This window comes from Abramis brama (assembly GCF_963993115.1).
Source record: "Abramis brama genome assembly, chromosome: 18".
Classification (NCBI taxonomy): Eukaryota; Metazoa; Chordata; class Actinopteri; order Cypriniformes; family Leuciscidae; genus Abramis; species Abramis brama.
The window spans coordinates 13307609-13320383 of NC_139980.1; the positions used below are offsets into that span (position 1 = coordinate 13307609).

General features: G+C 41.0%; 1 protein-coding gene across 1 annotated transcript in view; it reads right to left on the reverse strand.

Annotated features, from left to right (window-relative positions):
* Positions 1-2747: 2747 nt before the first annotated feature.
* The window catches only part of cdh2 (cadherin 2, type 1, N-cadherin (neuronal)), a gene marked incomplete at its 3' end in the record, with an annotated part of 57127 nt that continues 47099 nt past the window's right edge, over positions 2748-12775 (reverse strand). Inside the window, exon 17 of the mRNA XM_084090235.1 lies at positions 2748-3277. Coding sequence (XP_083946361.1) covers positions 2748-3277 — 530 coding nt within the window. The remainder of the gene's footprint in view (positions 3278-12775) is intronic.

The window sequence follows — 12775 nt, forward strand, 5'->3', positions numbered from 1 at the left end:
AATAGCGGTTGTTTTACCTGTGAGCAGTGCATCCTGTGAATGAAGTTTTTAATCTCTCAGGCTCATAAAGACTTATTTGCGGTCAACTATGACAGAAAAGACACTATCGAGTTTGGCTGTACTCAGCATTGAATCAAAACGCACAAGGACATTAGATCTAGATACATTTGTGAAGCGTTTTGCTGAGCAACATGGAAATTGCCGCATTCAGCTGTTATAGGCATGACAACTTCATGTTATGCTCACTGGTGAGCCTTTACAAAGCTGTTAAAATGATGACCTCAAAATAATCTGTACTTTAAATCTTTGTTTTGGCAACTGAGAACCTTTAATAAAACCAAAAGTGTGAGAAACAAAGTTTAAAATGTGACACTGGTGTAAATGGTGTAAATCCTGCTGAACATGAAGCAGTGTTGTTGTTGTTGTTGTTTTATGTTTCTTCTTTTGTATATACAGTAAACGATATACTACTGAGTATATTACTGAGTAAACAATAAAAGCGATGTCCAGTACCTTGTTTGAGTGCCGTGACCTATTTATTTCCACAGTGTATTTATGCTCACTTTAGTACAGCTCAGTCCATAGATCTTCATGGGTAAGTTTTTCTTTGTATAGTTTCTTCTTGTACAAATGCTGCCTGCAACACTGCAGTCAAACAGTCAAAAACTGTTTGCTTCACACATCTGCCACTCATCACCTGTCTTACCTTAATGCCTTTCCTGTGATAATGCCCCTAACTTCTATCATACTTCTGTCTCCTATTAAGTGAGATCACATTGTATGGTCACTTATTCCTAATATGAACTGTTTCACATGAAACCTCAAATGCAAGACATTGATTGCATGAGATTAAGTTTGTCTGTATGAGTTTGTAAATGCCAGCCTGTGCCCTTTTGTAGTGTGCACATACTATTTCTCATCAAACTGTGATTAAATTCTGTATATATATATACGTCTGCCATATGTTGCCACCCCTCAAAAATTCCTGCCACCCCATAAATATTTTTCTAGATCCGCCCCTGTTTGAACCGATCCGGGGTGAAGTCTCCACTCTCCTTGAGGAATCCCGTTCCTCGAAAGCATGTCCGCTCCACGGTTCAGGAGACCGGGGATGTGCGCCGCTCTTATGGAGAGAAAGTCCATAAGCGTGCATAAGCCTGTTTGAACAGAGCTCTGGAGCGTACGCTGCCCTGGCGTTTTATGTACGATACCACAGACGTATTGTCGGTTCTAATGAGTACATATTGCTGCTCCAATTTTGACCGAAAATCTTCCAGGGCTAAGGACACCGCCTTTAACTCCAAACGGTTTATGTGCCACTTTCTCTGTGACTCCGACCACAGGCCTGAGGCAGGCATGCCCAAGCACACTGCTCCCCAGCCTGAGGTTGACGCATCCGTCGAGACCACGGTGCTTTGTGTCACGATACCCAAAGGAACTCCTGGGCTGAACATATCCGGGTTGCTCCACGGTCTCAGAGTGCAGACGCAACTGAAGACCACGCCCTCGGCGAAACTCGAGCTTTCAGCCAAAACTGCATATGCAGCAGGCCCAGATGGCACACTGAAGAAGCCGCCGCCATCAGTCCCAGAAGCCTCTGAAATTTCCTCAGCGACACAGACCTGCCCGGTCTGAAACGGCGCAGAGTTCATGATATTGTCTCTATGCGCTCTTGAGAGAGGTGGGCTCTTATCGTCAGCGAGTCCAAACATATTCCCAGATATGTTACAGTCCGACTCGGTATAAGCACGCTTTTCTGCATATTCACACGAAGTCCCAGCGTATCCAGATGGCGAAGCAGCGTTTCCACATGACTGATTTAGTCATCTCTTGAGTGGGCTAAAATCAGCCAATAATTCAGGATGCACATTCCGCTCGATCTGAGGGGAGAAAGCACTGCATCCACACTTTTAAAAGGTGCGAGGGGCTAGGGCCAGCCCAAACGGGAGCACTGAATACTGATAAGCCGAGCCTTCGAAAGCAAACCTCAGGAAACGCCTGTGGCGCGTCGCTATTTGAATATGAAAGTACGCGTCCTTTAAATCCACTGAAGCGAACCAATCCCCAGGACGAACTTGTGCCAGGATCTGTTTCAGTGTTGTCATTCTGAACGCGCGCTTGTGAAGTGCTCGGTTGATGGGTCTCAGGTCCAGTATCGGACGGAGTCCCCCATCCTTCTTTGGCACCACAAAGTAACGGCTGTAGAATCCACTCTCCTGCTCGCTCGGAGGGACACGCTCTATCGCTCCTTTCTCAAACAAACTGAGAACTTCCTGTCTTAGAACGGGAGCGTTTTGGGGTAAAGTTAGTGACGGCACCACGCCATTGAAGCGGGGTGGCCTGCATCTAAACTGGAGAGAATATCCGTGCTGAATTATACCCAGTATCCACGGTGAAACGCTCGGAATAGCCTTCCACGAATCTAGGAAGTGACACAGCGGACGCGTTAACTGTACGGCCGCCATAGTTACTGTTGCCGTGTTTTGACTGGGGCCCCGCCCCCGCAAGGCTCGAAGCACTGGCGGGATGGTGGCTCATGGAGGGCTTTGTGTGGTGTTGGCACTCTCACGTCCACGAGAGGCCATTATAGTTATGGGCTGTGGCTCTGCGCTGCTCTGAGGCAGGGCGAGTGACACAGTGTAGGGACAAGAGGAAGAAAAAGCTCTTTTTGTGAAGGGATGCATGTTTTTATTGTGGAACTCACACAAACAGAAACCGCATTCACACACATATTGCAATTGTCGCCCTTAAGAACATGAGGGACCTGATGCATTAGAACTCTCTCTTCCTCTTGACCGCTCCGTCAGGAAGATGGCTTGGACACCGAGAATGGTGCGCTGACTCTCTCGCGGCGTGGGCTTCTCCTCTGTCCCTAACGTTTCTTCCCAGGTCCCGGCCACTGCTTCTCCCTCAGCTCCATAGGCCTTATCTGCCTGGTGGGCTGTGAACCTGCACGGCTTGGATGGCAAGCTCGCGTCCGCGAAGCTGACGGCGTCGAAATCCTTGTCTTCGGGCGGGGAAGTGCCCACCAGCGGCTCGCTGGCGGCAGTGGACCTAATCCCCGCTGTTGCCCGAGCCATTTCCCTTCTGGCTCTGAGGGCGCGCACTGACAGCTCGGCACAGTGGGCACACTTAAACTCGTCCGTCAGTGCCGCCTCGGCGTGGGCGAGGTCCAGGCAGGCAACACAATGGGGCCCGCACAAATCTGGCATGTAGCAGCCATCGGATGCCGAGAAGAAAAAGGTAATTAGTCTTCTAAGTGCACCTTCCACGATGACTTGATAGCACGATGATTTAAGCATGAAGTAAGAGATTCTGACGTATTTGCCACGCCCCATGCATTTTATACTGCCCGCGAACCTGTCAGTATTTGCATGCTTCGCGTCAATTGGCCAGCTGTCCCCAGCTGGCGTTAGCCCATAAGATTTCAGCAAAAGTGGAGAAGGGAGGTGTTCCCATATACGTCATGCTGACGTAATGTTGAAGTTACCGCTTCGAAAGGGAACTTATTTATTCAGCTTTCAGGTGATGTATAAATCTTAATTTAAAAAAAATCACCCCTGTGACTGGTTTTGTGGTCCAGGGTCACAAATGTTTTGGTTTGGATTGAGGCATAAAGGAAAATCTGAGTGATACACACCAAACTTGTACATGTGAGGGAGTGAGTTTGACCCTGACAGCAATGGCAAAGCAGGAATGTAAAAGGCAGAGTTAAGACCTCAGGAAAGAGAGAGAGAGAGAGAGAGAGAGATATGGGGGATGAGAGTTGTTCTCCCTGTATCAGTTGATCAATGTCATCTCCATCCTCCAGCCAGCACAAAGTCCTATTTTTAGAGCCTCAAACTCAAACTCCCCTTCACAGTCTTTCTCTTACATACACATGCAGTCCTCCCTTTCTCTTTACTGGTACTTTTCTACAAATATGCAGTTCATAAATCTACATAGGCTACCCCTTGCAGAATCCCGCTGTAAGATGTTTAACCTATTTGTTTAAAAATAGAAAAGGACATAAAACTGTGTTCCCTGCAACGCTTTTCAGCACCACGGCAAACTAAAACATATCCTATTTACCTGAGTAACTTGTGAATTCGTATTTGCAGTCTGTGTGTTGAGCTTTCCTTGCCTGCTGCACGTGTAAACAAACCTAACGCGCCAATTCACGAATAAATGACTCTTATGAGTCGCTTAGTAGTGATTCAAAAACGTACATCTTGACGCATATGGGTAGCAACATTCAATTTGAAATGTAAAATGCAAAATGACAATGCAATATGTAAAATGGCAATGCATTTCTGTATTTAAATTTACATTTTCCATTACATTTGTGCAATGTTTGGTGCAAAATGAAAAAGATATATACTGAGTACATATTTTAACGCTTTGTAAGTTGCAAAATGAAAATGTATTACAGGAATGATTAGATATGTTTAACATGTTCAAGCAAAAACTGTACCAAAATGTATTAAAATGTAATTTTTCTTAATTGCATTTACACTCACAGTTAAGACACTTGCGATTGCATTTTAATGAAATGTCCTGTAATGAATGTAGCAAACCTATATTCTGAGCCGATCCCACCCTGTCAATCATTGTGAAGTTGGCCCCGCCCCCACCAAACCCACCCTCCCTCCCTCCCTGTCAATCACTGCGTGAAGTTGGCCCCGCCCCGACCACCCTGTCAATCACTGTGTGAAGGCTCAGCAGCAGGTAAACATAGGCTATGTTATGTATTTTGAGGTGTTGGGTGGGAAACATGGTGGCGGCAGAGCTGAAATGAGCGTTAAATTCACCGGCAGATGAAGTGGAGCGTGAACAGACAAATTATAGTGTTTCTGAAGATTATTACCCGTCTGCAGGTGATAGAACCAGTACGATGTTGGAACGTCTGGGAGAATATTGGAACCGTTTGGTGTCAACATTAAACTGAGCTGCTGTTGTCTGATGCTGGACTGTGTTAATGATGGTTTTGTTTTGTATAAAATATCATTATTGTCTGATACACATCTTTATTCTTATTACTATTAACTATAATTACCCAATAATGTTGGAGATCATACAGTTTTTCCTTACAAATGCATAAGTCTATTACTCTTAGATTACAGAATATGAAGGGTCAAATTCATACCGAAAAATGTGACCGCAAAAAATGTATTTCACCATAACTGAATGTAATGTTCAATAAAGTTACTCATTGAATGTGTAACCATCTACCCTTTCTATTTTATAAAGCATATTGATCAGATATTAATAAATATATAGGGTCACGGAATCTGACGGGTCAAATTCATAGAAGACTATAGCCTTTTTTGGGTGAATGTGGAGCAGGTTGGGGGCTGGTGACGTCATCATCTATATAATTGTCTAATATTTAAAAAAACGCAGCACAAGCAGCACCAATAATTTTTTTACCGGCACAAAACAGCACAAATGAAGCACAAACAAACAAGACTATTTTGCGTGAATTTGGAGCATGTGGGGGAGTGACCTCAGAATGACCAATATATATTATTTTAATATCTAAGAAACCGAAGCAGCACAAAATAAACGTTTACCAGCACAAACGATTGAGCCTATTTTGGATGAATTTGGAGCAGGTCTGGGGCTATAATTCGGTCTAATATTTTAAAGCTACAATATGTCATTTTTTTCACCGCTAGGGGTCACTAACCTCTTAAAATAACAAAGGCTTAGGTTGATGACGCATAAGCGGAATTATGGAACTTCTCGTCATGCCGAAGGATCTAATAATGTTTATGGATGAGTGAATACATTGATGATTTTAACATGACTGTGGTATGAAGCAGGTCGCGATTGCTAATGAAAGACAGATATCAGCGCCACAAGTGAGTCCCGTGGATATAAAGCAGGGGTGGGCAAACTTTTTGGCTCAAGGGCCACACTGGGTTTTAAAATTTGACAGAGGGCCGGCCCAGTAGCAGATTATGAAACACGATCTCATGAAAATGCGTATCTATACCACGAATTTTATTTCTCGTGCCATTTATACGCCAAAAATATTTTTTTTTTGCATGCATATGCTGCGCACTGTAAACCCTTTGGTTAGGATTAGGGGTGCGGAGTGCGTGCCTATTACACGCCATTAAAGGGATAGTTCGCCCAAAAATGAAAATTCGGTCATCATTTACTCACCCTCAAGTTGTTTCAAACCTGTATGAATGTCTTTTTTCTGCTGAACACAAAAGAAGATATTTTGAAAAATGTAGGTAACCACACAGTTGATGGACCCCATTGACTTCCATAGTAGGAAAAAAAATACTATGGAAGTCAATGGGGTCCATCAACTGTTTGGTTACCGAGATTTTTCAAAATATATTCTTTTGTGTTCAGCAGAAAAAAGAAATTCATACAGGTTTGAAACAACTTGAGGGTGAGTAAATGATGACCGAATTTTCATTTTTGGGCGAACTATCCCTTTAAGTGCGTATCATATGCACGCGAAAACTGCGTTTCATAAGAACTACAAATACAATTCGTGGTATTCGCACTTTCATGAGATCGGGCTGAGCAAACACATTTACGTTGTGGCAACGTCTGCGCGAAATTCAACAACTGAGAGACGACATTCTGACAATACATTTTTTATGCTAGATATCCCCCATTTAGCATGTTATGTTTTGAGGTTAATTTTTAATTAGTCAGATGTTCGATAATTACAGTTATAGCCTATACTTTTTAAATATTGTTTATCCTTATTATTATTTAATGGGCCTAACCGTAAATTAGAAACAAAACACCTAAGTGTACACTTAGAAGAGTAAAAATGACAGAAGGTTACGTTAATTCAACTTTATTAAAACTGCATGGCAATCAATTTGCACTTCCAAAAGTCATACATTTGTGGAAAAAAACGAAATAAACGAATATACAAATTTATTTTAAGTATAATAAAATAAAACATAAAAAGCAAATGCAGATCAGAACATTTAATGAACAAAACCGGGTTCTGTACGTTACATGGCAGACAGGGGAGCGTAGTCGAAAGCCGGGCGATAAAGGTTTTGTAAACGGAATCAGTCAGGATACATCCACAAATCCAGAGTAGCAAAACTAAATAGCAGAAAAATCAAAGGAAAAACTAAACGTGTGCAAGCGGTTACCAAACATTTTTTTCTCTGTGAGTTTTCAAAAAAAGGAAAAAACATTAACCTGCACCAAGTCTATGCGCTTAAGTCGCTGTCTGTTTGGTTTCCATGGTGACGCGTCTAGCTTGTTACGTGACACACCGCAGCCACAACAGCGCTGAATGAATGATGATCTGCTTTTATGTCATTTTTCCTTTTTTACATTTGTTAGCTATGGCATGAAATATCTGATATTCCGATTGTCAAATATATGCAACGCAATTTATATATAACGCAAAGTATTGCAAGAAAAAGGCAAAATTAATGCGATCTTAAGACAATTTTTTAAATACTCGACGGGCCGGATTAAACAGCCTAAGGGCCGTATGTGGCCCGCGGGCCGTAGTTTTTCATTCTACCGAACTACCCGCAAGTGCTGAATAATACTCACACAGGTCAGTTTATATGACTAATTAAACTTGTGAGGTAACGCAGCGCTGTTTCACTTGGTCTACATTATCACACTAAACTGCATTTTAGTGTGTTGAAAGTTATAATGTTATTATATGTGTTAGTTTGTCTGTATGAGACTAGCAGTAAACTAGATCAACATTAGAATAACATACTGATCATATTCTAACATTTCATCATGTTGAGCTATATACCATTGATTAGTTTTATGAACATTTGCTCACCTGTCTAATAAAGTACATGCAAGATGTTTCTGTCAAGTCGAAGTTTGTCACGGAAGTGGAGCTCTCGGCATCTCGAAAATGCCATGCTGATATTGATCCTCGTTTTAGTTCTCCTTTTGTCCCAAGTCTGCTTGCCATGGTCCATAATGTTTGAACGAAACAACAACAGCATTAGCGTGCTGCTAGATGTAACGCAGTTGTCCAGGTCTGTCGCCATGGATACTATGGCAGTACGAGCGGAAACCAGGGATAACGCGGATATTACATCATTGACAGGCGACAAGTGAACAGGGACGAGCCATTATTTAAAATTGGAATTTCTCTGAAATTAAAAATCGCACAGTTGCACAGTTTCGAGTTACAACCCATGTAAATATCTTTGAATTATTTAATGCTAGAGTTGTACAAATGAGGGTAGCCTACTTTCAAAGATCCAGCGGTACACGTACAGTACCCGCGTACTTTTCTGATGACGAAATTCATGTCACGCGCACTGACCCTCCCGTACGCATAAAACTGATAGTTCAAAAACACGTTTGAATCAGTGTAATAAATCATATACAATAAATCGATTACAGAGGTTACCAATTGAATCAATATTTGACTTATTTACTCACAAGTTTCATGGGCAGGAAATTGTATTACTTTTTTGTCTTTATGTTTTTCAATCAGGTCATTTCTGTCAAGTAAAATCATCTAGAACTGTACCTTGTTCCATGAAGTCTGATAGAGTTCATGGAACAAAGTACAGTTCTAGATGAGTTCTAGGGCCCTATCTTGCACCCAGCGCAATTGACTTTGTACACCGACGCATGTATCATTCCTATTTTGCACCCGCGCACAGCGGACTTTTCCCTTCACAGAAGCACGTCGGTTAACTAAGAAATACACTTGCGCTCCAAGGGGCGGTTCAGCGCAAAGAGGAGGCCGTGTTCCGGCGCAAACGCTCCCTCATGCTATTTTACAGGTTTAGAAAACAATTCCGCCACTAACCGAAAAAAACTAGTTTAAAGTCAGTGGCGCGTTGCGCATGTTATTCATATACTATGCTTGGCCATAATCAATGTAGCGTGTGCACAACGCGCATACACTTTGATTCTCTCATCTACACAGAAGCAGCCATTTTCATTTTTGCAAATCATACATTATTACGATAGATGGATAGATAGATAGATAGATAGATAGATAAATAGATAGACAGTTTATTATAAAAGCATATACATCTAGCTTACACATTTACCCAAATTATCATACGCCTGTTTAACCGAAGTTAATTTGGGTGTGTTTCTCCATCCCCAACGTCACTTCTCTGTTTTACGGCCCTGACGAGAACGTCGGTCTCCTCGGCTGTGAATCGCTGCCGGCGCGCGCCTGGCAAATCCGCCGTTATAATAGGAATCCACTTTAGAACAAGCGCGCCTGCTCTTAAAGGGAATGTGAGATGTCGCTCTGATTGGTTTATTTCACGTTACGCCCAAACCACACCTATGAATAATGAAGCTACTTCAGACCAACCCATTTTAGATTTGCGTCGGGCGCAAGAGTCATTTATCCCACCGGTATAATAGCAACAGCGCCCAAGACCCGCCCACAAAGTTACTTGCGTTTCGCGCTTGATACTCGTTTCAGATCGTTAAAATAGGGCCCCTAGTCTCTAGACATCTTTATAGAGTCTCTATCTGTGATCTAGTGATTATTTTGTACTGTGGAATATCTGTTATGTCAATTAACTTCCTTAGAGCAGTACTAAAATTTGATTTTTTTTTTAATGATTAGTCTTGGAACAAGATTTGTGTGTCCATACAAACAACAACAAAAAAAAGTTGCTGTTTTAATTTCTTTAAGTACAATCAACCTTCAATTTCAACTTGAATTAAACTGACTTTAAAAATGAGCTGAATCTTGTATAACAGAAAAGTTTAAAATTGCTTAACTTATTTTAATAGCTGAAGAAATGTAAAAACATACTTTATCATAACTTATTGAGCATATATTTTTTTAGTGTAAAAAGATAAACATGCCCCGACAATAGGTATGTGAACATATGAACAGAAATGTATATCTCATCGTATTTCTTTTATATTAAGTAAATCCCTGCAGCACTCACTGCCCTTCCTTCTCTTACACACACACACATACACACACACACAGAGAGAGAGAGAGAGAGAGAGAGAGAGAGAGAGAGAGAGAGAGAGAGATGTATCCCTTTGGCGTAACAAAGGATCAAGTGTTCCACTGGACTGGCCAGACCATTACTGACAAAACCGAGCAAAAAAAAAAAAAAAACCTGAAACAAAGGACAGAGAAAGAGTGTGATGGAACATGAAGTATAAAAGGAAATAGGAAAAGAACTCTAAATATAAAACGCAGGAAGGAGTTTTATATGTGTATATATACGTAGAGTGTGGAATGAAGGAGATAGCAGCACAGAGAAAAGCTTATTCCCCATCCTTCATGTGACCTTAAGGAACAAGACTTCCACTTTTTAGCTCTCTCATTCTCTCAGTCACACACAATGGGATGTGGGGAGGCCAGGCTTTGATGTTGGCACAATAATCTCAGTCCCCGGAGAATGTTAGATAGAGAAGGAGGAGCAAAGGATAGCCCTGAAGGGAGTATAGAAATACACAAGATTATGTGCGTGTGTGTGGACTGTAGACTGACTCAAATGATGGAGGCAGGCACACACAGACCCAGATAATGACCCAGCTGCCAGTAAATACTTTTAAGGTCAAGGTATGCAACGGCATTTCCTTTTTCCTTTTAATGGAGCCCATTTAGCATGCATATATACAATTATCTCATTCCAAAACCTAGTGAGCTGCATATGCAGGCAACATTTTAAGGCATTACAGGCACACTGACTAAAAATAAAAAAGGCTGTTTAACAAAAATGTTAAATAAGATAACTAATTTTATCAAAATTCAATGGCAGCAGCAGAAGGTGATCCATAAAGCACCGCTTCAAGCTCAGTGAAAAATGAATCCAAAATGGTGTTTAAGGTGAGATAAATATTATTTATAGATTAAATTCAGTACTAAAAAAAATGCATATGTATATGTATGTGAACATGTATATGTATTTTTTTTTTTGTGCTATGTATTTTATTAGTGTTGCATCTAAATAATTAGTTTACATTTAGCCGAAAAATAAATAGATAAAGTTTCTGTAATGAAATTTGGTAAATGGAAAACTGAACCTGGTATGATAAAGTAAAGCAGTGGTAGTGAAGTTATTATAACCACAAGCAACATAACTTACCAGTTTTGGAAATGTTGTTTTGAATTTATTGCACCAGTGTGTAAGACTATGTTGTAGTGTGTGTGTGTTTGTGAGGGTTTGTGTGTGATGTCTGAAGGCAAAGTTTTTTTTTGGTTTTTTTTCAGCAAGAGTGAATGGTTTTGAGTGTAGAGCATGATTTTGACCTGAAAATAGGATGTTTGAGGAATTGGGTAAGATGTTATATTTGTGTTAACTGTTTTGAGAATACGAGGCATAGTTTCAAGAAATGTGTTTAAGCAATCGAGAAAAACTGTAAGAGTATAAAGCTTTTAGCTCAGAAATATACTAACATCAAACACAATCAAAATCAATTCCAAGTAAAGTCTCTCATGTGGAGTGCTATTAGTGATTTGCTACCCATGTAGAGCATTCTAAATCGGTCACTGGTGAGCTCCCATGATGCTTAGGACCCTGCCTTAGAAGACAGCTGCTAATGCATCAATGTAGCAAAGAAAACCAACAAATCAGCATTTCCAAAATTAGACTTTTATTGGTCATTTGGGCTGCAATGGGTCATAATATCAACACGTAATTGCAAACAGAGCCCACATAAGTCTGGACAGCCATCGTCCATTAAAAAGCTGTTAATCATTGTATGGCTGTGAGCCTCATGAGTGGACTGGCCTCGTACTTACATCCTGCTCTTTTGATTGGCCCTCTCTGACGGTATCCAGTGATACACACACACACACACACACACGCACACACCATTACGGTTCTCTAACAGGCAGAGACAGTTATGATGAGGGCTTAGGTCCACCATTACAGTTTAGTTCAAACGTGAAGATCCCTAAGGATCGTGCATTTAGGAGTATGGCCTCGGAGCCTTGAACGTCAGTCGACCTCTTTGATCCATGAGAGTGGCCCGGGGGAGAAGACAATGGAAATGCAGAACGTAGCAGAGAAGAACAAAAGAAGCGGAAGGTCAACATGGAATCCTTGACGAAGGACGTCAAGCAATGAAATTAGAGAACGGGCAAATGGAAGGTCATTAACTGGGCCAAAAGGGCGAAATGAAAAGGAATGTTAGGTCATGAAAGGGGAGGGATGAAAACAACGGGTATCTGGACCAAACTTCTGTCTCACTTATTCGATTTAGTCTCATTCAAGGTGGGCATTTCTTTATTTGTGTGTAAATCAATTTCAGAAAGACTGTTTTATACGTAAAAGATAAAAACATGCAAAAATCATTTTGTCTGTAGTCCAAATTATACATATACAAGTTCTTCACGCCCTGTTCTTCTTCGTAGACTACATCAAAAGAGGAAAAACAAAACAAAAAACTATGTACACGCCATTTAATTTACAGTGGAGTAAAAAATGAAAGAATACCAGGCATGAAAGAATACCAGGATGACTAAGGCAGATGACATTTCCAAAAACAGAATGTTTTCATTTGCAAAATACTAAATCACTTCAAAAAATGCAGAGAGAGAGAGAAAATAAATGAACAAAACGAAGAGTTCTGCTACCTAATAATAATGCTCATCTCCCATTTTGCAACCGGCTGCATAAGTTAACGTTTTGGTGGAAAAACAGTGAATATATTTAAAAAAAATAGGAAAAAAAAAATAGAAAAAAAAGAAAGAAACTGAAATCTATTTTCTAGCATACTGTACAAAGCTGTTCTCTCTGTCTTGCCGCTCTCATTCTTCCAAAGCTTTCGTTTTGATACGTGACGTGAACGAACAGCGTGATGGTGAGAAACGCAAACA